General features: G+C 35.8%; 1 protein-coding gene across 5 annotated transcripts in view; it reads left to right on the top strand.

Annotated features, from left to right (window-relative positions):
* Positions 1-26766, top strand: part of EHBP1 (EH domain binding protein 1) — a 347198-nt gene that overhangs the window by 59311 nt on the left and 261121 nt on the right. For all 5 annotated transcript variants that reach the window (XM_065890712.1, XM_065890717.1, XM_065890715.1 and 2 more), the window contains 3 exons: positions 779-836; positions 9387-9482; positions 21378-21431. In XM_065890712.1, coding sequence (XP_065746784.1) covers positions 779-836; positions 9387-9482; positions 21378-21431 — 208 coding nt within the window. The remainder of the gene's footprint in view (positions 1-778; positions 837-9386; positions 9483-21377; positions 21432-26766) is intronic.

Raw genomic sequence — 26766 nt, 5'->3', positions numbered from 1 at the left:
TCATTTGGTCTTGGTTTTGCCAGAACTTTTGATGAGTTATGTAACTTTGCCAGAATGTACCTTGCCTATTTTTTGGTATTATATTGTTTTTATGAAGATAGTTGAGATGACTGATTATAAAAAGTTTTTGAAAACCATAAGCATTGGTCATAAGATACAGAGATGCAAGAGTAGTGTAAACCACAGATTTAAGTTACTTTGGAAGTATCGTTTTTATGCTTATTTTCTCTAAATTAAAGTGGATAATGTGTTAGAAATATAGTATTGTTTTAAAGGATTTTTTTTTTTTTTTTGCGGTACGCGGGCCTCTCACTGCTGTGGCCTCTCCCGTTGCGGAGCACAGGCTCCGGACGCGCAGGTTCAGCGGCCATGGCTCACAGGCCCAGCCGCTCCGCGGCATATGGGATCTTCCCGGACCAGGGCACGAACCTGTGTCCCCTGCATCGGCAGGCGGACTCTCAACCACTGCGCCACCAGGGAAGCCCTTGCTTTTCTTTTTAAAATAGTCTAAGTATTTAATTTTACTTGGTTTGTCCCAGTGAATTTACTTGGTAAAGTATTTTTAGAAAAACATGTGGATGAAATATTAGTCATTTAAATTAGATCATATCTGTATTCAACATCTACTATATATGAATAATTTATAGAGCTTTATTGTAAGTGCAACGGTTCTATGTAATCTAAAGCAGATGATTTTTTGTTCTTTTAAAGGTGCCAGAACTAAATTTTATTATTTGATTTAAGATAAATTATACGTAATCTTTTTCTTGTTTGGCAGGCAACCAGATAAACTGGTGGTAGTTTGGACGAGAAGAAGCCGAAGGAAGTCTTCCAAGGTTTGTCTGTTTTCTAAATTTCTTACCCAAATATTGAATTTGACTTTTGGTCATATTATTAAGCCTCTCTGGTCCCAGTGAAGAATATTTTAAAATATTACTTGATATTTTAGGTTATTTCTTATTATCTAATGTACTAAAATGATTGATCAGGCGCTGTATGTAATCTTGTTACTGCAGTTCCTAAAGCAGGAGCCAGTTACCTGAGTTTTGATTTTGGATTTGGTAGCCTTGAATAACATAATAGTTATTTAACTTCTCTGTGCTAGGATATCATGAAATAATGATTAAATAAATATCACTTACAAAATTATACCTAGGATTACTTTATTCAGATTCCAAGAGGATGAAGTTAGGACACACATAAGGAATGATGAGTTATCTGAGTCCATTGCTGGGTTACTGAAGAGGAGTTGGATTTTTCAAAGGTTTTAATTTTTTGTTCTTACGGCTTTGTGGGGAGTGGAACAGAATTTTATTTATTTATTTATAATTAGAAAAAAATTTTTTGGCTGTGTTGGATCTTCGTTGCTGTGCGTGGGCTTTCTCTAGGTGCGGCGAGCGGGGGCTACTCTTCGTTGCGGTGCATGGACTTCTCATTGTGGTGGCTTCTCTTGTGGCAGAGCACAGGTTCTAGGCGCACGGGCTTCAGTAGTTGCGGCACATGGGCTCAGTAGTTGTGGCTCGCAGGCTCTAGAGCACAGGCTCAGTAGTTGTGGCTCACAGACTTAGTTGCTCTGCGGCACATGGGATCTTCCCAGACCAGGGCTCAAACCCCTGTCCCTTACGTTGTCAGGTGGATTCTTAACCACTGCGCCACCAGGGAATCCCAGAACAGAATTTTAAAATGTTCAATATCAATTCTAGGTATTTTAAAAATTCCAATCTATAGACAAGTAAGTATGAGTATATTTTTATAAGCACACAATAACTACAGGCATGTTTATTGAATGTTGGTTTTTCCATAAGTAGAGTTACGTAAAGAAAAATTTATTCATTTTAACTGAAATTAAATTTTAATTAAATTTCAGAATTAAAAATTTTTTAAGGGCATCTTTTTAAATTTTATTTTTATTGAATTAAAATTTATATATGGTATAAGTCACAGATTTTAAGTACACAATTTTATGAGTTTTGATAAATATATTGTTGTATAATTACCACTGCTATCAAGATATAGACAATTTTCATCACCTTTTTTCCTTTGAGTCCTCTTCCAGTCAATTCCCAATCCTTAGAGGCAACTACTATTCCGATTTTTCTATCACCGTAGGCTATTTTTGCCTGTTCTTAAATTTCACATAAATAGAATCATACAGAAGTACTATTTTATGTCTGGCTTCTTTTGTACAGCATGTTTTCGAGATTTATTCATGGTATTGTGAATGTTGGTAGTTTAACATTTTTCATTGCTGAGCAGTATTCCATCATGCACATATACTGCAGTGTGATTTTTTATACATCTGTTGATGAACATTTGATTTGTTTCCAGTGAATGTTCTGAGTGTTCAACTATTGTGAATAAATCTGTTGTAAACATTACTGTTCAAGTATTTGGGGGGACAAATGTTTTCTCTTGGACGAATAACTTGGAATGGAATCAATGAGTAATAGGGTACATACATTTTGAACTTTTAATATACCCTCACCAGCAATATAGGAAAGGTCCAGTTGCTTCACCTCATGAATAGCATTTTCTTCAAAGCATACATTTGTAGTTTGGGGGCATTATATTTTGGACATGTAATATTTTCTTATCTATTTGTGAGAAGGGGTTCTAAAAATAGACTTAGGGTCATCTGTCAGTTTTGCTCAGTGGGTCTTAAGCTTTTGTGAAAAGGAACAATATTAGGCCATCCACTAAGTATGATAGAAGAATCTGAATATAACTATAAACATTAGAAATCGACCCTAAATTTTTTTAGCTATCAACAAAAAGTGATGTCCCTCTTTTAGAAACTAGATACTAATTGTTTTCTTAAAACATTATGAAGCATAATGAAATACTTTAGATTAAAGGTCAATTCAGTATACCCATATTTGAAATTAAGTATACTTTTAACTTAATTACATTTTTGAAAGTCAAATAACTTTTAGGTCCAGATTCTATTTTATATTGTATCAAATATTGATTGAATCCAGATGGTGAAATACAAACATAGGCTACAGGTTGATTTTTCTCAAAATATAATATTTTCTAGAAGGAACTATTTCTTATTGGACTAATTTTCCAGTTGTGATGCTCTTAATATTTCAGGTCCCTTCTGGATATTTTAGAATCATTGTATTTTCTCTTGAAACATTATAGGTGCACTTTTGAAAAGTTTATGAGAAGTTACAATGTGTTGTTTATTATAGCATATACATAATATGTTCATGTATATGTGAAATGCTGTTCTATAAATTGTTCACAACAGCTAAATAAGGATGTAAAAATCAGTTCCAGAAGCTATGAAAGAAATGCTAATGATATTATTGTGAAAATTAAACAAATAACTTTTTTTTAATCTTGAGAAGCTTGAGATCCATGGCATTTTTTAATTAAAAAAAATAAAATTGTCCCCAGCTATTATTTTTTAAAAATTATCTATCAGTTATATTAAATCCACAGACTAGAACCATTGTTTTCTTCTGAAAGACTCGTCTGTTTTCTGACATTTTTCCTTTGAAATATTATTTGCTTGCTAAGTCCCTTTGAAATCACTTAGGGGGAAAACAGATTTCTGCAACCATTGGCCAGAAAATAGTCTAGTTTTTACTTTCAACTGTGTTTCTGGAAAGAGTTTGAACTACGCAGTAATTAATTTTCTTTGGTTATCTGTATAAGTTATTATTTATCTTGCCTGATTCTGAGTATATCTGCCCTTTTAAATTATTTTATTGAAGTATAGTTGATTACCTTTTTTATATTGGTGGATTGAAATTTATAACTGACACCCGGATAACAGATTAGACAGTAAAATAATAAGGCACATTGCCTTATTTAATTTAAAGTTTAGTTTTCAGTTTATTGCTCACTTTCTTTGGGTACATGTCTATTTTTCTAGTTAAATATATAAAGAACTCATTGCTGAATCATTTTTTATCGAGAAAATAATAACCATGAGTAATTATCCCAAAATGCAGCTTCCCCACCTCTTATCCTCAAGTCATGGCATTTATAACAGATTTTTTCAGGCTGTAGTGGATTTGTATATGCTTAAATAAATTATTTTTCAGTACAGTGTTTGACAATAGGAAGCAGGGAGATTGTGATAGTCAAGAAGAATTATGGCAGAGTAGTCTGTTGCCTTAAATCTAGTTTTGTAAATTTAAACTCACAGTGAGATGGGAGAGTTCCAAAGGGAAACAAGAGCTTGCAAGTCCTCACCAGCTTTTGGATGGCATTACCACCTCTACTTCCCTGCTCTGTGGTTGTACTATAGCCTTTATCAATGTGCTGTGGTATCATGAAGGGGTGGGTATAGTTGTAGAGCTTTGACTTATGACCATGATATGGACAACTCTAAGATAAATTTATGTGTGACATCTTAAACCTATGGGTAGATGCAGTTTTATAAATTGAAAATCATCAATTTAAAAACTAAATTGACAGTTATAAATTTTCAGTGAAATATTTTGATTTTGTAGGAATCAGAAGTAACAAGTGAATATTTACTCTGTGTTTAGTTCCATATTAGGTACAAGTCTTTTAGGTAAGATATGATATGAAATAATTTGAAAATAAGGCATTTTATAGAGTCATTACTCAAAATTGAGAAATGTTACCTTTTCCTTAGGTCTGCCTTTGCTAAAGGATCTGTGATATGATTAAAAAGTGAAAAAAAATATGAATGGAACTGGATAATGTGGCTTCATCCTTTCTGTTGTTAACTGTACTAGGATGCTGGCAAATGATTAAATAACCTGCCTTTCCTGACTCTACTAAGGAGCTAGCGAAATAGCTGTATGTGTTTTGTACCAAATTATTTTCTAGGGAAATCCTTTCTGTTATTCTGAATAAAAACTGATCAGGGTTCTTGTAGTGCTGATGAGTGCCAATATGAGGTGCTTTTTAAAAAGTAAAGTTCTTAAGAACCTAAATTCCTGTCTCAGTTGATTTGTACAGTTAGATGTTTAATACTGCAGCTATTTTTAGTTACCTGTATTAGACTTTTCATTCTTTTTCTAGCTTCAGGTTCTTTAATTCTGTTTGAGGTAGAAGTTGTAGTAAGCTCTTCTGACTAGGAACACTTTTTTTTTTCCTTCAGGTTTGCTGCTATGTACATCCATAGTTTCCTCTCCAGCAAAATTTACTGATTCTGTTTTCTGCCTAGTATATAATAATTAGCTAACATTATAAAGCTGGCATTGCCAGATACTCAGCTGGACTAATTGGTATTGTTACACTGTCCTAACTTAGCTAGGTGTACAGTCCCTAAAAAGACTATCAGAAAGCCAGAGCTCTGTCTTAGTTTGACCTTTTCTCTTGCTGGGAAGGGTTGCTGGATAGAATGGTCAGAAAATGGCAGCATACTAGCAGCTTGGGAACTAGCACCTTTCCATCTCTTTTTATTAGAAAAAAGAAAAAGGGCTTCCCTGGTGGCGCAGTGGTTGAGAGTCCGCCTGCTGATGCAGGGGACACGGGTGCATGCCCCGGTCCGGGAAGATCCCACATGCCACGGAGCGGCTGGGCCCATGAGCCATGGTCACTGAGCCTGTGCGTCCAGAGCCTGTTCTCCGCAACGGTAGAGGCCACAACAGTGAGAGGCCCGTGTACCGCAAAAAAAAAAAGAAAAAAAAATTTTAATTCATTAAGCAGATTGTATTTTTGTTTGTTTATTGGTCTAATTACCATTCCCTGATCCAAGATTGAGAATTTAAAGAGGTCATTTAGAGGAGCAGCATTAGGATACCTGAGGAAATTACATGGTATCACCATCTTCTAACCCTGCCCAGTTGTTAGTTGGTCTCCACATTCCCTGCTTTTCCCATTCTTGACCTCTGTGTCATATACATAAATGTTAAGAACTTAGGGATAGAAAACTATTTTCTTGACTACTGTGTGAATCAGAAATAGAGTTTGCTATGATGTCGGTTGGGTGAAGAACTCTGAACTTGAAAATCATGGAGTTGGTTCTCCTGCTGATTATTAGTACGGCTTTAGGCAAGCCATTTACTCTTTAATTGCTTCAGTTTCCTTATCTGGACCTGGTTTAGATCTCCTAAAGATATTTTCAGGCCTAAAATTCTTTGATGGTCTTTTTTTTCCATTCCAAATTTTACAAAAACTCTGTCTTTTCTGCCGTGGCTAATAAATAAAGTTCAGTTATTATGGTCTTTTTTTTTTTTTTACTGTATTGGGCGACTATGAAAATATAATTATGGGAAGTTTGAAGAGACCAGAGAAATTGCTTGATCTACCATGACAGTACATGAGAATTAGAGTTGTCATAAATCTTAAGAATTAAATATGTAGACTATGTAGAGTTTTGATAAAAGATTTTCTAAGATGGGCAGCAATTTACTTTTCAAAATGGATATTGTTTACTTTGTGGAGTTTTTGTTCTAGGACTGTCAACAGGCATAGAAATAGGCAGGGGAATAGAGGAATCCCTGGAGATGTTTTTTAATCAGCAAAACTCAGTTCTTTACCTTTGGCTGTGGTGTGCTAAGTCTCTTGTGAGTCTCTACTTCCCTTTCCTCACCTGAAGTTTTGTGATCTGGGGGCAATGAAGAGAGAATAGAGAGGGAGTTATTGACAATTTAGCTGGAGTGGGAGTAGCTTAGTGCTGCTAAACCTATATCTTGTGCTGGTATTTTATCTTTTATTGAAGTATAGTTAACTTACAATATTCTGCTGGTATTTTAACTAACAAGATATGATAAGATTTGCACAGACATAAGTTTCCATGATCTTGATCCCTTCTCAGTTCCACTTCCTGGGTTCAAATTCAACTTTTGCCACTTACTTGCTGTGTGATCTTGGGCCAGTCTGTGCCTCAGTTTCTTCATGTGTTAAATCTGCTCCCTGACATGCACCTGCACTCATATACTTTAGCTCCTTTCCTATTATTATGGAAGAATCGTCTGTGCTCCGAGCAAAGGCCAGTCTGTCTCCTTTTGTACTGTTAAGGACATTACTCTAGCAATTATTTCTCTTCTGCATCATTAAATTTTCCCTCTTAACTGGATATTTCTCATCAGCCTAAAAATATTTTTCTCTTATTTAAAAAATTCTCTTCTGACACTATTTCTCCCACTAGCACCAACCTATTTTTCTCTTTCTCTTTCAGCAAAACACCTCAGAGGACTTGAATGTACTTGCTAGTTTCTTTCTTCCTGTTCTTTCTTGAATCCATGCTAATCCAGTCAGGTGTTTACCCTTGTCATTCCACTGAAACTGCTCTTGTGAGGTCAGTAATGGTTTCTGCTTTGTTAAATCCAGGGCTCATTTTCCAGACCTCATCCTATTTGACCTGTCACCAAGATTTGGGACAGATGGTTGTTCCTTTCTCCTTTAAAACATTTTCTCCACTAGAGTTTCAGAATACCACATGCCTCTGCTTTTCCTTCTGCTTTACTGACCCTTCTTTGCTGATTCCGCCTCATTTCCTGGACCTGTTATTGTTGTGCTCCAAGGTTCAGTTCTTGAGCCTTTATCTCTCTCTCTCTCTCTTTCCCCCTCCCTGTCTCCCTCTCTCTCTTTCTCTCTCTCCTCAATCCCTTGGGATCACATCCAAGTTTTAAGTATCACCTGCACGCTGATGATTCTCAAATTTATAACTCCCGGCACATACATCCAGCTACCTATTTAAACACCTACACTTGAATATCTAAAAGTTAACTTAGATTTAATGTGTATAAAACTGAGTTCCTAATCTTATTTTCCAAACTTGATCCTTCAGCAGTTTTGCCTCATATCTGTTAATAGCAATTCCTTTTATGTACTTGCTCAAGGGCGAAAGCCTTAGAATCAGCCTTGGCTACTTTCTTTCATACAATCAGACAGAAAACCTTATTGATTCTATCTTGAAACTATGAAAAAATATATGGAATCTGACTACTTTGTACCACCCCAAGCCAACTCACCATTAGCTCTCCAAAGGATTATTGCAGTAGCTTACTGGTCTCCCTGTTTCCTCTCTTACATCTGAAGCCTATTCTAAATACATTTGCTAGAGTCAAAAAACATAACTTCATCATTCCTCTGCTTAAAATCCTCCAGTGGCTTCCCATCTCACTCAAATTACAAACCAAAATCTTTGGAATGGGCTGTCAGAGCTTCATATGATTGGGCCCTCTGTGATTTCTCTAGTCTTATCTCCTGCTGCTCTTCTCTTTGACCACTCTGCTCCAGCCACATTGGCATTGTTGTTATCTAACTGCCTCAGCACCTTTCCAGTTGTTGGTCCATCTCCCTAGAAAGCTCTTCCCATGTTTTAAAATATCTGATTCAACTCCTTACGGTCTTCTCTCGTCACCTGCTCATTGACACTTTTCTCTGATTAACCTGTTGAAAATTGTTACTTTCTCTTGCCCCTTCCATCCTTCTTCCCTACTTTCATTTTTCTCCACAGTGTTTCTCTCTACCTAACATGCTGTCTGTTTTACTTAATTATTTTGTTTGACTGTCTCTTCCTACTATTCTGAAAACTCCACTAAGGCAGATTTTTTTTTTTAACTACAGTTCCTAGACAATGCTTGGCAGATAGTATCAATTGAGTGAGTGAATGAGTGAATGAATGAATGAATAGTAGCTACCTCATAGGGTTCTTATGCATATTGAATGAGTTAAACATAAGTAAATTCCAAATATGCACTGACATATAGAAAGTACTTCTTAAGTGTCAGCTTTTATTACCACCTTCATAGCATGTCCACGGACCAGTCCTGAAGCCCAGAGAGATGAAAATTTAGTTGAGCTGTCTTGGCATACCATTATGCATTAGCTTTGGCTGGAAATGCCACCACAACGGAAGACCTAGAGTGGTGACCCCCACATTTCAGGGGGTTCCTTAGGGAACCTTGATAATCAATATTTACAAGGAAAAAAGTCTTTAAAATTATAGGCACTAGAAACATTAACTGTACAAACTGCTTTCTTCTTTACTTGACCCAAATAAACATTATGGTTTAGTGGGAAATGATCTTAAATGCAGACTATACAATTAATTTTTCCTTTTAAAGAATGAATTTGCCCTTAAGTTCCTAAATCACAAAGTAATTTTAAAAATGTTTCTCCTAATAAGGTTTTTATTCAATCCTAAATAGCTTTTGAAAATATGAGGCACCTCATTTTTGCATCTTCTTGTGTGTGTGTGTGTGTGTGTGTGTGTGTGTATGTGTGCGTGGGAGAGGGTAAAGGTTTGTTTACAGATAGTAATCTGTAGCTACCATGTGATATAACCGTCATAGCCCAAGTTTAATGCTTGAAAAGTTTTATTTGACTAATCATTTTTGTTTTAGGGAGATCTAATGGATAGTTAAATAGGGTCAATATATTTTTGTAAATTATTAACATTGCATTTCCTGTACTTCAAATTGAAGCCATTATTTTTATTCTGGTAGGCTCATAGCTGGCAGCCTGGAATAAAAAATCCATACCGTGGTGTTGTAGTGTGGCCTGTTCCTGAAAACATTGAAATCACTGTGACACTTTTTAAGGTAAGTTCCAGTTTTATAAGTTATAGGATTTATTATATAATCATAGTTCTAAATGATGGAATATTTCAATATTCATTGTTCTATACATTTGGGTCCTTAATGTGCAGTAAGGACCTTAATGTGCGTTATTTTTAGAGATATAGCAATTTATAACAATGTAAGGCTATCAGGGTGTTTCATGGTCTATAAAGTCCAAATAATTTTGGAGTCTTTTTGAACTTATTCCAATTAAGATCAGTTGGAATACTTCTTTTACTACTTCTTACATTCTCCCCACAGGGAACTTTAAAGTGCTTTTTCTGTGGAAAGCTGAGGTTTGTGGAATTCTTAGTCCTGACCCTCATTTTGTTAGCCTTGTTTGACTAATAACAAGATAGGTTTTTAAATTAGTATATGATAAATATTTTGTTGATGTTAATATAAGAAGATAAGTTTAAAATTGATTTTTGATAAATATTTTATAAATGTTAATATTTTATAAATACTATAGCTTAAAATAAAAATTCTGATAATAAATTCCAAGTGCAGGCCCAAAATCATAGCTGTGCATATAGCTAACTCTTTTTATATATGTTTTTTCTTGAAAGTTTTCCTTATTTCTTAACATTATAAAATAGTCCTCACACATATGACAGTTATGCACTAGAATATTTACTTTCCTAACCAATTCCTTACCTGCTCAAAAAAAAAAGGTGGAGACCAATATGTCTCAGTTTCAGCCTTCTTGAAAGTGGTGCAGTTAGGAAACAAATGCTTTATTTCTTCTTTGAATCCTTCCAATTATGTTGACGTTACTTTTGCAGAAGGACAGAATGAAGGAAGACATCTCATTAAGCACAAACATAAAGTTTGTGAAAATACACTAAAATACTTTAGGATATAAAATCTAAGTTGAGCAAAGTTATATGGCTTAGAGTGTGAAATCACTGTGTAAAAAAATACTTTTGATTTTGTAATCCAGTATATTAATTCATATGTTCTGGAACTACTGCAGGGATCAATAGAACAAAACAGTATGATGAATGTTGATGTACTAACCCATGAATGGGACACTACTTTTAAACGCTCTGTTTCATAGATACTCTGTTTTATCAGAGATTCTTAACACTTTATGTATATTTTATAGTTTTGATATTGTTATTGGATCCTTTATAGTTTTGATGTTATTGGTATTATAACTTACTTGATTATGCTTATCATGTATACACAATACTTGATTTGTTTGCCCAGGGAGAAATATGGGATGAGACTGTAGCTGCTCTTCCTTTTTTTTTCAGGAAAGATTAGAACCATTCTATTACCCTGTAGTCAGCTGTCCTCAAAGCCTATTATTAAACCCCCCTTAACCATACCTCTGCTAATGAAATGATATAGTACGATTGGTAGTTAACAAGACCTTTAGAGTACTATTTCATTTAATTCTTAGTACTTTAGAGTACTATTTCATTTAATTCTTCTGTAATTATTCCCATTGTACTGATAAGGAAACTGAGACTAAAGAAGAAGGTAACTTGCCCAGTCACTCTGTGATTTAGCCCTGGGGTGGTGGTTGTTTGTTTGTTTTTGATTTTGTTTTACATTGTATGGGCTGTTCTGTATAACAAACCATTCTGAATATAGATTACAACAGCAAAATCTCTGACATGCTTGAGGAAGACTTTAAAGTAATCTCTTGTGTGTTTTTGATTCAGTCTGTTTATACTGGTAAAGCAAGTGAATGGACATAGTTACACAACTTTAAAAAAAAATGATGATAGAGAACAAGGGGTTAGAAGAGAGCCAACAAATGGCTGACAGCCATGTGTTTGGGCAAAGGATATGCACTGAGTGATTCTGAGTTGAAAGTGGCTGTTGAAATGTGTTACTTGGAGGATTAGGAGGTGAGTGTAGTTTTCAAGTGCTGATGAGAATGTTCACCATATCCTATCACTGAACTCTTATGTCTTTAAGTGTTAGTCTGTAGGGAAAAAACCCAAATACCCCTTCCTCCCCATTTTGCTGTATTATACACATTTCTCTTCAGTTGTGCTATGGAGGCAAACTTGTGACCATTTAAAATACTTAAATAAATACTTAGATAAATAACTTTATCTTCCTGACTCTATGTCTTCCCAGAGTTCCATAGAAAAGCAGAAAAGTAAAACAAAATAATTTTTCGTTCTTTCATGATAATTTTTTTTGATCTTGCATTTAAAATATTCAAGTGGAAAACTCTTTCATATTTCCCCCTTCCTTTTACTTAAAGTCCCACAATTTACTTAATCCTGAAACTTGTAAATAGGAAAGGACTGCTCTGAATCCTTTTTGTCCTAGGTATGGTATTCAGAGTTGTGCTCGTAGACAATGTACTTGTTAAAAAAGTTATCAATGTATTTCATTTTTCTCTGACTTAACCAGAAATTAATTTCTTTAGCCTGCATGCTTGATTTTGAAATTTGAATTAGATTGAAAATAGCTATTGCTAGTAAATGAAAAAAAAGAGCCTATTTTAGGGTTTTGAGAAGGAAAACAGCTCTTTAAGCCATTTTCAATTTTTCTCTTTAGTGCAATGGTAGTAAAAGAGACACTAGAGGGTAGAGAGTAGGATATAAAGAAGACAGTTGATTCAAGCTAGAAGCAATTTTTACTACAAATGTTTTTGTTTAGTCAATAATATAATTAGTTAATTATGTACATAGTCCAAACTGAACATTATTGTTGCTCCTTTACATCTTTTTAGTGACTTTGCCCTATCAGATATGTCCCTTGGTCCCATTAAAATTATTCTTTTAAGGGTAATATATCATCTCTTTCTAAAAAATGTTTCATCAGCTTTGAGAATTAATGTATATCATATATGTTACTGTTCAATATTTGTTAATTTGTAAGATATATATTCATTAATTCATTCATCAAGTATTCTTGAGAAACCACTGTGTGCCAGGTTCTTTTTTAGGTCCTGGGGACGCAGAGATAAAACTGAACCAACAACAGGGCTAAAAGCCAGACAGACCTGGCTGTCTTATAATCTATTGCGTTTTACCTTTACTTATTCTAATATCTGTGGAAATTCTGTACAATCCCACCTAGTCCAAATGCTTCCTCACTCATCAAGCTTTTATTGTTCATTCCTCTAAGAAATGTATTGTCTTCTAGTCTTTAGTAAAACCATGTATTTCATTCATCATATATGTATTTACATTAGTTGTTTGTCTTTGAAGGCAAGGACAACTATATTTGAATCCATATAACACCTCTACAATTCCTTGTATAATAAGTAGCTAATAAATATTTGTCAAATCCTTGCAAAAGTATGCCTCATATAGAAAAAAGCTGCATTTGGTGTGGGATCTGTTAACCTTTCTCAGGTTTCTGGTGGTGGAGGGTGGATGGGGGTATCAACATCCAACTTGCCATTTTGTGTAGATTATGAAGTCCTTTGCGGTACTTTGAAATTCCAGATGTTTATATAACCTCTGCACCAAGAAAACCTTGCCTTAAGTGATACTTTGAGTTTAAAATACTTAGAGGTATAGAAATGAGGGCAGAGTTTCATATGGGCATTTAATATCTTAATAAAGTGCTTCTTTTTTAAAAATTTTTTTTAATTTTAATTTTTTAATTGGAGTATAGTTGATATACAATGTTGTGTTAGTTTCTGCTGTACAGCAAAGTGAATCAGTTATACATATACATATATCCACTCTTTTTTTTTTTTTAGCTTAAACAAGATAGAAGTTTATTTTTCTTACATAAACAATGTTTTGAGATAAGTAATCAGGACTGGTGTGGCAGCTCCACAATCATCTGGAACCCAGGCTCCTTCTATCTTCTTGCTCCACATCCTCAACCTGTGGCTCCCACCTCATGGCCCAAGATGGCTGCTTGAGTTCAAGCTATCATATTCACATTCCAGTCAGCAGGAAGGATGAAAGGGGGAAGAAGGGACTTCTCTCTGACACTTCAAAGACTCTTCCCTTGACATGGATTTGGCCAGAATTTAGTAACATAGTCAGTCCTAACTGAGAAATATTTTGGATGGCCCTGTGCCCAGCTTAAAAATAGGGGATTCTATTACTATATAAGAAGGGAAGAGCAGACATCAGAGTACAACAGCAGTCCCTGTACAAAAAGTAAGCACATTTTCCACATTTTACTTTCTGATTTCCAAACCCTTAGTGAACAGTTTTTTAATGTGCAAATTAATCTAAGAGAGGCTAAATCAATTTCCTGTTGGTTTTTTTTTTTACATCTTTATTGGAGTATAATTGCTTTACAATGGTGTGTTAGTTTCTGCTTTATAACAAAGCCAATCAGTTATATATATACATATGTTCCCATATCTCTTCCCTCTTGCATCTCCCTCCCTCCCAGCCTCCCTATCCCACCCCTATAGGAGGTCACAAAGCACCGAGCTGATCTCCCTGTGCTATGCGACTGCTTCCCACTAGCTATCTATTTTACATTTGGTAGTGTATATATGTCCATGCCACTCTCTCACTTTGGCCCAGCTTACCCTTCCCCCTCCACATATCCTCAAGTCCATTCTCTAGTAGGTCTGTGTCTTTATTCCTATATTACCCCTAGGTTCTTCATGACAGTTTTTTTCTTAGATTCCATATATATGTGTTAGCATACTGTATTTGTCTTTCTCTTTCTGACTTACTTCACTCTGTATGACAGACTCTAGGTCCATCCACCTCACTACAAATAACTCAATTTCGTTTCTTTTTATGGCTGATAATATTCCATTGTATATATGTGCCACATCTTCTTTATCCATTCATCCGATGATGGACACTTAGGTTGTTTCCATCTCCTGTCTATTGTAAATAGAGCTGCAATGAACATTTTGGTACATGACTCTTTTTGAATTATGGTTTTCTCAGGGTATATGCCCAGTAGTGGGATTGCTGGGTCATATGGTAGTTCTATTTGTAGTTTTTAAGGAACCTCCATACTGTTCTCCATAGTGGCTGTACCAATTCACATTCCCACAAGCACTGCAAGAGTGTTCCCTTTTCTCCACACCCTCTCCAGCATTTATTGTTTCTAGATTTTTTGATGATGGCCATTATGACTGGTGTGAGATGATATCTCATTGTAGTTTTGATTTGCATTTCTCTAATGATTAATGATGTTGAGCATTCTTTCATGTGTTTGTTGGCAGTCTGTATATCTTCTTTGGAGAAATGTCTATTTAGGTCTTCTGCCCATTTTTGGATTGCGTTGTTTGTTTTTTTGTTATTGAGCTGCATGAGCTGCTTGTAAATTTTGGAGATTAATCCTTTGTCAGTTGCTTCATTTGCAAATATTTTCTCCCATTCTGAGGGTTGTCTTTTGGTCTTGTTTATGGTTTCCTTTGCTGTGCAAAAGCTTTTAAGTTTCATTAGGTCCCATTTGTTTATTTTTGTTTTTATTTCCATTTCTCTAGGAGGTGGGTCAAAAGGATCTTGCTGTGATTTATGTCACAGAATGTTCTGCCTATGTTTTCCTCTAAGAGTTTGATAGTTTCTGGCCTTACATTTAGGTCTTTAATCCATTTTGAGTTTATTTTTGTGTATGGTGTTAGGGAGTGTTTTGATTTCATTCTTTTATATGTACCTGTGCAGTTTTCCCAGCACCACTTATTGAAGAGGCTGTCCTTTCTCCACTGTACATTCTGCTTCCTTTATCAAAGATAAGGTGACCATATGTGTGTAGGTTTATCTCTGGGCTTTCTATCCTGTACCATTGATCTATATTTCTGTTTTTTGTGCCAGTACCATACTGTCTTGATTACTGTAGCTTTGTAGTATAGTCTGAAGTCAGGGAGCCTGATTCCTCCAGCTCCGTTTTTCGTTCTCAAGATTGCATTGGCTATTCAGGATCTTTTGTGTTTCCATACAAACTGTGAAATTTTTTGTTCTAGCTCTATGAAAAATGCCAGTGGTAGTTAGATAGGGATTGCATTGAATCTGTAGATTGCTTTGGGTAGTAGAGTCATTTTCAAAGTGTTGATTCTTCCAATCCAAGAACATGGTATATCTCTCCATCTCTTTGTATCATCTTTAATTTCTTTCATCAGTGTCTTATAATTTTCTGCATACAGGTCTTTTGTCTCCTTAGGTAGGTTTATTCCTAGATATTTTATTCTTTTTGTTGCAATGGTAAATGGGAGTGTTTTCTTGATTTCACTTTCAGATTTTTCATCATTAGTGTATAGGAATGCCAGAGATTTCTGTGCATTAATTTTGTATCCTGCTACTTTACCAAATTCATTGATTAGCCCTAGTAGTTTTCTGGTAGCATCTTTAGGATTCTCTATGTATAGTATCATGTCATCTGCAAACAGTGAGAGATTTACTTCTTCTTTTCCGATTTGGATTCCTTTTATTTCCTTTTCTTCTCTGATTGCTGTGGCTAAAACTTCCAAAACTATGTTGAATAAGAGTGGTGAGACTGGGCAACCTTGTCTTGTTCCAGATCTTAGTGGAAACGCTTTGTTTTTCACCATTGAGGATGATGTTGGCTGTGGGTTTGTCATATATGGCCTTTATTATGTTGAGGAAAGTTCCCTCTATGCCTACTTTCTGGAGGGTTTTTATCATAAATGGGTGTTGAATTTTCTCAGAAGCTTTTTCTGCATCTATGGAGGTGATCATATGGTTTTTATCTTTCAATTGGTTAATATGGTGTATCACATTGATTGATTTGCATATATTGAAGAATCCTTGCATTCCCAGGATAAACCCCACTTGATCATGGTGTATGATCCTTTTAATGTGCTGTTGGATTCTGTTTGCTACAATTTTGTTGAGGATTTTTGCATCTATGTTCATCAGTGATATTGGCCTGTAGTTTTCTTTCTTTGTGACATCTTTGTCTGGTTTTGGTATCAGGGTGATGGTGGCCTCGTAGAATGAGTTTGGGCGTGTTCTTCCTTCTGCTATATTTTGCAAGAGTTTGAGCAGGATAGGTGTAAGCTCTTCTCTAAATGTTTGATAGAATTCGCCTCTGAAGCCATCTGGTCCTGGGCTTTTCTTTGTTGGAAGATTTTTCATCACAGTTTCAATTTCAGTGCTTGTGATTGGTATGTTCATATTTTCTATTTCTTCCTGATTCAGTCTTGGCAGGTTGTGCATTTCTAAGAATTTGTCCATTTCTTCCAGGTTGTCCATTTTATTGGCATAGAGTTGCTTGTCGTAATCTCTCATGATCTTTTGTATTTCTGCAGTGTCAGTTGTTACGTATCCTTTTTCATTTCTAATTCTATTGATTTGAGTCTTCTCCCTCTTTTTCTTGATCAGTCTGGCTAATGGTTTATCAATTTTGCTTATCTTCTCAAAGAGCCAGCTTTTAGTTTTATTGATCTTTGCTATCGTTTCCTTCATTTCTTTTTCATTTATTTCTGATCTGATCTTTATGATTTCCTTCCTTCTGCTAACTTTGGGGTTTTTTTGTTCTTTTTTCTCTAATTGCTTTAGGTGCAAGGTTAGATTGTTTATTTGAGATGTTTCCTGTTTCTTAAGGTAGGATTGTATTACTATAAACTTCGCTCTTAGAACTGCTTTTGCTGCATCCCATAGGTTTTGGGTCGTCATGTCTCCATTGTCACTTGTTTCTAGGTATTTTTTGATTTCCTCTTTGATTTATTCAGTGATCACTTCATTATTAAGTAGTGTATTGTTTAGCCTCCATGTGTTTGTATTTTTTACAGATCTTTTCCTGTAATTCATATCTAGTCTCATAGCGTTGTGGTCGGAAAAGATACTTGATACAATTTCAATTTTCTTAAAATTACCAAGGTTTGTTTTGTGACCCAAGATATGATCTGTCCTGGAGAATGTTCCATGAGCACTTGAGAAAAATGTGTATTCTGTTGTTTTTGGATGGACTGTCCTATAAATATCAATTAAGTCCATCTTGTTTAATGTATCATTTAAAGCTTGTGTTTCCTTATTTATTTTCACTTTGGATGATCTGTCCATTGGTGAAAGTGGGGTGTTAAAGTCCCTATTATGAATGTGTTACTGTCAATTTCCCCTTTTATGGCTGTTAGTATTTGCCTTATGTATTGAGGTGCTCCTATGTTGGGTGCATAAATATTTACAATTGTTATATCTTCTTCTTGGGTCGATCCCTTGATCATTATGTAGTGTCCTTCTTTGTCTCTTCTAATAGGCTTTATTTTAAAGTCTATTTTGTCTGATATGAGAATTGCTACTCCAGCTTTCTTTTGGTTTCCATTTGCATGGAATATCTTTTTCCATCCCCTCACTTTCAGTCTGTATGTGTCTCTAGGTCTGAAGTGTGTCTCTTGTAGACAGCATATATATGGGTCTTGTTTTTGTATCCATTCATCAGTCTATGTCTTTTGGTGGGAGCATTTAATCCATTTACATTTAAGGTAATTATCGATATGTATGTTCCTATTCCCATTTTCTTAATTGTTTTGGGTTTGTTATTATAGGTCTTTTCCTTCTCTTGTGTTTCTTGCCTAGAGGAGATCCTTTAGCGTTTGTTGTAAAGCTGGTTTGCTGGTGCTGAACTCTCTCAGCTTTTGCTTGTCTGTAAAGGTTTTAATTTCTCCATCAAATCTGAATGAGATCCTTGCTGGGTAGAGTAATCTTGTTTGTAGGTTTTTCTCCTTCATCACTTTAAATATGTCCTGCCAGTACCTTCTGGCTTGCAGAGTTTCTGCTGAAAGATTAGCTGTTAACCTTATGGGGAGTCCCTTGTGTGTTATTTGTTGTTTTTCCCTTGCTGCTTTTAATACATTTTCTTTGTATTTAATTTTTGACAGTTTGATTAATATGTGTCTTGGCGTGTTTCTCCTTGGATTTATCCTGTATGGGACTCTCTGTGCTTCCTGGACTTGATTAACTATTTCCTTTCCCATATTAGGGAAGTTTTCAACTATAATGTCTTCAAATATTTTCTCCGTCCTTTTCTTTTTCTCTTCTTCTTCTGGAACCCCTATAATTCGAATGTTGGTGCGTGTAATGTTGTCCCAGGGGTCTCTGAGACTGTCCTCAGTTCTTTTCATTCTTTTTTCTTTATTCTGCTCTGCAGTAGTTATTTCCAGTGTTTTATCTTCCAGGTCACTTATCCGTTCTTCTGCCTCAGTTATTCTGCTATTGATCCCTTCTAGAGTATATTTAATTTCATTTATTGTGTTGTTCATTATTGCTTGTTTCATCTTTAGTTCTTCTAGGTCCTTGTTAAATGTTTCTTGCATTTTCTCTATTCTATTTCCAAGATTTTGGATCATTTTTACTATCATTATTCTGAATTCTTTTTCAGGTAGACTGCCTATTTCCTCTTCATTTGTTAGGTCTGGTGTGTTTTTATCTTGCTCCTTCATCTGCTGTGTGTTTTTCTGTCTTCTCATTTTGCTTATCTTACTGTGTTTGGGGTCTCCTTTTTGCAGGCTGCAGGTTCGTAGTTCCCGTTGGTTTTGGTGTCTGTCCCCAGTGACTAAAGTTGGTTCAGTGGTTTGTGTAGGCTTGCTGGTGGAGGGGACTAGTGCCTGTGTTCTGGTGGATGAGGCTGGATCTTGCCTTTCTGGTGGGTAGGTCCACGTCTGGTGGTGTGTTTTGGGGTGTCTGTGGACTTATGATTTTAGGCAGCCTCTCTGCTGATGGGTGGGGTGTGTTCCTGTCTTGCTAGTTGTTTGGCATAGGGTGTCCAGCACTGTAGCTTGCTGGTCGTTGAGAGAAGCTGGGTGTTGGTGTTGAGTTGGAGATCTCTGGGAGATTTTTGCCATTTGATATTACGTGGAGCTGGGAGGTCTCTTGTGGACTAGCGTCCTGAAGTTGTTTCTCCCACCTCAGTGGCACAGCACTGACTCCTTGCAGCACCAAGAGCCTTTCATCCCCATGGCTCAGAATAAAAGGTAGAAAAAGTAGAAAGAAAGAGGATAAAAGAAAATAAAGTAAGATAAAATAAAGTTATTAAAAAATAATTACTAAGAAAATTTTTTTTTAAAAAGTAAAAAAAAAAAACCGGACGGATAGAACCCTAGGACAAATGGTGAAAGCAAAGCTATACACACAGAATCTCACACAGAACCATACACATACACACTAACAAAAAGAGGAAAAGGGGAAAAAATAATAAATCTTGCTCTCAAAGTCCTCCTCCTCAATTTGGGATGATTCGTTGTCTATTCAGGTATTCTGCAGTTGCAGGGTGCATCAAGTTGATTGTGGAGATTTAATCCGCTGCTCCTGAGGCTGCTGGGAGAGATTTCCCTTTCTTTTCTTTGTTTGCACAGCTGCTCAGTTTTGGATTTGGCCCCGCCTCTGCGTGTAGGTCGCTGGAGGGTGTCTGTTATTCGCTCAGACAGGACGGGGTTAAAGGAGCCACTGATTTCGGGGTCTCTGGCTCCCTTAGGCCAGAGGGAGGGAGGGGTACGGAGTGCGGGGTGAGCCTGCGGTGGCAGAGGCTGGCGTGACATTGCATCAGCCTGAGGCACGCCGTGTGTTCTCCCGGGGAAGTTGTCCCTGGATCCCGGGACCCTGGCATGGCGGGCTGCATAGGCTCCCCGGAAGGGAGGTGGAGAGTGACCTGTGCTCGCACACAGGCTTCTTGGCGGCGGCGGCAGCAGTCTTAGCATCTCTTGCCCATCTCTGGGGTCCGCGCTGTTAGCCGCGGCTCGTGCCTGGCTCTGGAGCTCCTTTAAGCTGCGCTCTTAATCCCCTCTCCTCGCGCACCAGGAAACAAAGAGGGAAGAAGAAGTCTCTTGCCTCTTTGGCAGGTCCAGACTTTTCCCCGGACTCCCTCCTGGCTAGCCATGGTGCCCCCTGCAGGCTGTGTACATACCGCCAACCCTAGTCCTCTCCCTGCGCTGTGACTGAAGCCGGAGCCTCAGCTCTCAGCCCCGCCCGCCCCGGCGGGTGAGCAGACAAGCCTCTTGGGCTGGTGAGTGCCGGTAACCACCAATCCTCTGTGCGGGAATCTCTCTGCTTTGCCCTCCGCACCCCTGTTGTGCTCTCCTCCGTGGCGCTATGTTCGAAGCTTCCCCCCTCCATCACCTGCAGTCTCCGCCCACAAAGGGGCTTCCTAGTGTGTGGAAACTTTTCCTCCTTCACAGCTCCCTCCCACTGGTGCAGGTCCCTTTCCTATTCTTTTGTCTCTGTTTATTCTTTTTTTTTTTTTGCCCTACCCAGGTACGTGGGGAGTTTCTTGCGTTTTGGGAGGTCTGAGGTCTTCTGCCAGCATTCAGTAGGTGTTCTGTAGGAGTTGTTCCACGTGTAGATGTATTCCTGATGTATCTGTGGGGAGGAAGGTGATCTCCGTGTCTTAACTCTTCCGCCATCCTCCTGTTGGTTCTATCCACTCATTTTTAGATTCTGTTCCCCTGTAGGTCATTACAGAGTATTGAGTCGAGTTTCCTGTGCTATACAGTAGGTTCTTATTAATTATCTATTTTATATATAGTGTGGCTATATGTGGAATTCCAATAGTGGAATAGTGGAATAGTGGAATTCCAATTCCACTATTTTATATATAGTGTGTATATGTCAATTCATTGTATCCCTCCCACCCCCCCTTCCCCCTTGATAACCATAAGTTTGTTTTCTACATCTCTGACTCTATTTCTGTTTTGTAAATAAGTTTATTTGTACCAATTTTTTAGATTCCACATATAAGTGATGTCATATATTTGTCCCTCAGTTTCTTTTTGTATTGTTTTAGATGCAATGATAGAAGATAATGATATGCATTAACATAAGTAAAATAGAGAATTTCTTAGTAAAAAATAATGATTTAAATTTAGATAAGTTATGGAAGTTTCTTAAGAGTAGACCATTCTGCCTCTCCTTTTTTAAAAAGTTGGAAAAAGCTAAGAGCAAGGCTGTTTGTATTTTTTTAACTGGATTGACTGAATTAAGAAATGTATTTCAACTTTATATTTTACTTTTGTTACAGGATCCTCATGCAGAGGAATTTGAAGATAAAGAGTGGACATTTGTCATAGAAAATGTAAGCTAATCGTAAATTCTGTCACCTTTCATATTTTTGACTGTATAAATTACTAAGGTACATTAGCATTTTGGTGGTAGGAGAAATGTTGTCTTATAAAAATTAAATAGTGATTTGTAACTTTTAGAATTTTTTAAATGAAATGATAGCCGGTAGCAGAATTATTTGTAAATATTTTTGTTAAAAATATAGACGTAAAAATACTCTTCAATGCTGAATTATGTATATGCTCTATGTATTCTGTTGGGGGCTTGAGGGAAGGATCATGTCTTATTCATCTTTTTATCTATTTAGCATCTGATACGGTGCTTCTCACATAACAAATGCTCATTGAAACATTTGTTGAATGAAACTATGCATGATCTTAGAAATCTTTAAAAAAAAGTATATGCTTTAACTCTTTGGGTTGAGGGATTCTAGAGTGGTACTTTAATAATCATCTTCAATTAGTTTACATATTGTGGAGTCCCAGGTGACTTGCAGGCATATAGTAGTCGTTTAATAAATGTTTATTGAATGGAGATTAGGGAAGACAGGCCATGAAGATACAGTGAGAAAGAATGTGAATTCTGGAGTCTGATAGACCTAATTGCAAGCCCTAGCTCTTCCATTTATAGGCTCTGTGATTGTGGTAAGTTTCTTAACTTCTCAGCAATCAATTTACAGGTTTGTGAGGATTAAATAATTTCAGTGAATATTAGCTTTTAACATTGTCATTGACATCATTACCATGATTGTTATTAAAGTTCTAAAATACATTTGTAACAGTTTTTTTTTTCTTTTTCGTGGTACGCGGGCCTCTCACTGTTGTGGCCTCTCCCGTTGCGGAGCAACAGGCTCCGGACGCGCAGGCTCAGCATCCATGGCTCACGGGCCTAGCCGCTTTGCGGCATGTGGGATCTTCCCAGACTGGGCATGAACCCGTGTCCCCTGCATCGGCAGGTGGACTCTCAACCAGTGCGCCACCAGGGAAGCCCTGTAACAGTTTTATAACATGCTTTATAACAGCATATTCTTCCTTTCTGTGCCTGACTTTGTTTTATATCTCAGTGGTGAAAGGAATTTTATACTTTTTCCAGCAATAGCTGGGCCATTTTTACACATGAAGATCTGGGAAGCTTGGGAAGGAGATCAGGTCCAAACACAGTGGAAGGAGTTCTGATGGCTGGATATCAAGCCAGTGTCATTGTGTTATGGTTCACACATGTTAACAGTTCTGGATTTTCTATAGTGATAGGTTTGAACACTATACTTGGAATAGCATTGAGGTTTTAAAAACAAACAAACTTACACTTCTTGAAATTGGTTACAGCCTTAAAAATCTAGCTTTCATTAAGTTAAGAGCTTCTCCCCAATGGATGTTTTTACGGTTTTCAATACCCGCGGCTCTGTTATACATCTTTGTTAATTTGATGTACTAAAGAATTAGCCAGTTAATTTGGGGTTGTAATTAATGGTAGAAGTATGTAAACACTAACTTTATATTTGTTTAGAAAGGTGTTCTTATTACTGCTCTAATTAATCTTAGGATAGAGGCACAGCAGTTCTAAATTTCTGAGCAATAGGTTATAAGCTGTTACTGAAAGGTACAAGTAAAAAAAAAAAACCTATATGATATAGATCAGGTTTGGATGCAAAAGGCATTCAATCTAGGATTTTAGGAAAAATATTTTTAAGTTCTGTGTTATATATTTTATAAAAATATTTTAAAGGTCTATAGAGAAATACTAAAATTAAAACAGTGAGATTTAAGTGGATCATAAGATAAAGAGGTATATTTTGGATTATACTTTCCATGTTGGGGTATGTGTTTCTCAAGTCGAAGTGTACATTTATATCCTTTTTATGAAAAATATATTTAAGCCCAGCAGCTTATTTTGCTCATTTGCCTATTTATTACTCAAGTGATTGAAGTTGCTAGAAATCTGACTGTTAGGTAAGGGAGTGACCATAGGAGAAAAATGGAAAATAAAATACATTAGCAATTCTTCTTTCCAAGTGTTTATTATTAAGTTAGATTCACAAAAATCTAATAAAAATAATATAGATGACTTTTAACTATTCATATTGTTTATAAAACTTTATAAAACCAAAATTTTAATTGAACTGTTACTAGAGGTTAAATATACTCTGTCATCAGAAGATTTTGGAGACCTTACTCTGAGTTACATTGTGGAGAGAACATTGCATTTGTGGAGATTTCCAGCCATCATTATGCTTTTTAATAGCTGAAAGATTTTCTACCTTCTTGTCATTCTGCCTCCTCATATTCTTATATGAAAAAAATGCATTTTCCTTTTTCCCATATCATAGTATAGAGAAGACATGAGCTTTTGATTGGTTAGAATTGAGTATAAATCCTGATGGGCCTTCAAAGCTGGTGACCTTGAGATTATTTTCTAAGAGTTAATTTCTTCATCTGTAAAATGAAAGGTTTCTACTAAATGATCTCAGAGGGATTTTCTAGGTCCGTGACTTTTTTTCAGTCAATAGGAATATTTTTATAAACTTTTTTGGAAATTATCTTTTTGTAGATCAAATTTTTGATTTTCAAGTTCTTGGAGAATGAAATATTTAAAAGAGTTATCTGGCATGTCATTTTGGGATCAATCAATAACTCCCTAATTTATATCTTTCTTTAAACAATCAATATTGGCATATATATTTTCTGTATATTTTTATTTCTGGAATGGATTATGAGTATTATTGCAAGTTTCCTATTCTGAACTTTTTTAGCACAACCGTTCTTTCCCCCTACTCCTTGTTGCTATAATAGTTATTTCCTATGCCAGGATTAGGGGGAAAAAAAAAACAAAGAATGAAAGAAAGAAAATTGAATTGTGGTTTCAACTCACTTTTCATGTAAACATACTTTTCACGTATTAGCCTTTGTAGTAGAAACCTAACTTCTCAGCCATGGGTATTAAAAAAACAAAAAACAAAACCCGCCATCTTTAAAGAGATGGTCAGAACTTAGGGGAACCTACATATTGAAGACCTAATTTGAAGAGAAGTAAAATTAATCAGAATGTGAGAGGAACACACATTTAATTCCTTAGCTATTAATAATAGTGACAGCAGTAATGATGATGATTGCTAGGAACCTAATGCAAGAAAATAACAAATAGTTTATTAGATGAGTTTCTTATGATTATGATTATTTTATTGTTGACTTTTGCCTGTTTTTACAGCAGGGTTTTTTTTGTTTTGTTTTTGAAGAGACATTTATGGGATTTGACCTATTTTACTAGCATAATGTTTATTTTTTAAAAGAGGTAAGTATTAAATGCATCCATTATTTACTTACATTGTATAAAGTTACCAGACTTAGGAACTGTGGTGAAATTGTTTTACTCTTATTAATGCATGGGAAAGAGCATGAATGCACATGTTGTGACTAAACCATTTAAAATACATTAACTTAAAGGAGAACACACTAATTTACATACTTTAAATTAGGACAGCTATCATAAATTGTGAACTATTTAATGTGAACGGATGAGTTTATATAATTAACCCTAAAACAAAACGAAAGTGGTGTATTCTCACATGGAAGATAGACTAGACTTGGGCATGTCTCCCTCTTTAGTTTTCAGGAGGAACTTAATTTTTTTCTGCTGGGACCAACTTCTGTATGGTGAGAAAAAAATGAATTTTGAGAATATTTTTTTCTTTACCTATCCAGGTGTGTTAACTCTTTTTCCTCTTCTGGAAAACCTAGGTCAGTTTTCTGAGGTGCTAAAAGGACTCTTGCTTGGCAAAGTAATAGGGGAAGAGTTCAAAATTCCGTTTTTGAATGCTCTTTTGGAGCATGCCTTCTCAGTGTCACAACAATTTACTAAGAGACTTTCAAACAAAACCCAGACTTTACAAGAGAAAAAGCCAGTCCTTTGAAATTCACTAGGTCTTCTGTATGTTATGTGGAAATATACATACAGAAAGCATGTATTAAAATGTAAAGCAGAGCACAATATTATAGCATGTTATTGCTACAGGAATAGAACTGTTTCTCTAGCTATCACAATTTTTTTACATAGTACCTTTTGTGTACTAGGTACTCAATATACTATATGTCATTGAAGGAGTGAGTGAATAAATGATTATACTCAAACTCAGTATCCTGTAAGGTTTATTCTTTTTAAGACAGGAATTAGCATTCATCAACTATATTGAAGAAAAATTCAAAAAGTAGACTCCAGTGGCAGTGAGATATTATGTGAGGGATCCATATGTCATTACAGTAGAGGTTCTCCTGATCAGTCTCTAGTTAATTTACATGGATTACCTCATACTTTCCATTCTGTTTGTAAAACGTCCTGGTTTTAATCCCATATGTGTCAACATGGTTAGTAGGCTACTCTCTGACACACTTCTGCACACTTCTCTCACAGGTGAGTTGTAAGTTGAGTTTGACCCCTTACAAGACCTCGTGTAATGATGTTGACCCGTTATTGTAATTATATATTTTAATTAGATGTTTCCTAGGCCAGTGAAATATCAATTTGAGGCATTATTTCATGAAAACCGTTAAAATGCTTTAGAAAGAGTTGATAGAAGTGAGTTGTTAAAAACTGCTCTCAAATCTGGTGTGGAAATACGGCTGTAAAAAATTGGGAAAATTTATGAAAATCTGAAAGGATTTTGCATTCAGATTATTTCTCTTTTGTTCTTATATATTGATTTCATTTAAAAGTGATTGAAGTACACTAATGATACGTTATGGCTGTTGATTATGAGGAAATTGGCAGTCAACGAAATTATACTCAAAGAAGAGCCCATGAAAACTGGTGAATGAGACACATTAATATGTATTAAACAAAATTAAAATGTTTGTGTATCAGTATTTATAATTCTTCCCTTTAATTGACCAATTCTCTGTGACATTCAGATGATTTAAGAGGGATTCTACTATGAATGTATACTAAGCCATTCTCATGGGATCTCTCTATATACTCATGTATAAGATTAAAGAACTGTTCTTAGAAATTTTCTTTTAAACCTAAATTCAATATAAGTAGACATTACATTTTTCAGGTAGTAGCAGTTCACTTTGCTTGACATCATCATATTCATTCATTCATTCAGTAGCAGGTAATTCACTGAGTATGTATTTTGTGCTGGGCACTCTTCTAGGTACTGGCAATAGAGTGGTATATAAAACACATTAAAAATCTCTTCCTCATGGAGTTTACATTTGTGTGTGTGAGAGAGAGAGAGACAGAAAATAAAAATTAATATATGGGAAATATATACTATGTTAGATAATATAAATATATAATATATGTTAAATACATGTTAAATATATAAGTGCTAAAGAGAAAAAGCAAGGAAGGGG

This window comes from Phocoena phocoena, chromosome 14 (assembly GCF_963924675.1).
Source record: "Phocoena phocoena chromosome 14, mPhoPho1.1, whole genome shotgun sequence".
NCBI lineage: Eukaryota > Metazoa > Chordata > Mammalia > Artiodactyla > Phocoenidae > Phocoena > Phocoena phocoena.
This window is presented reverse-complemented; position numbering and strand designations above follow the sequence as displayed.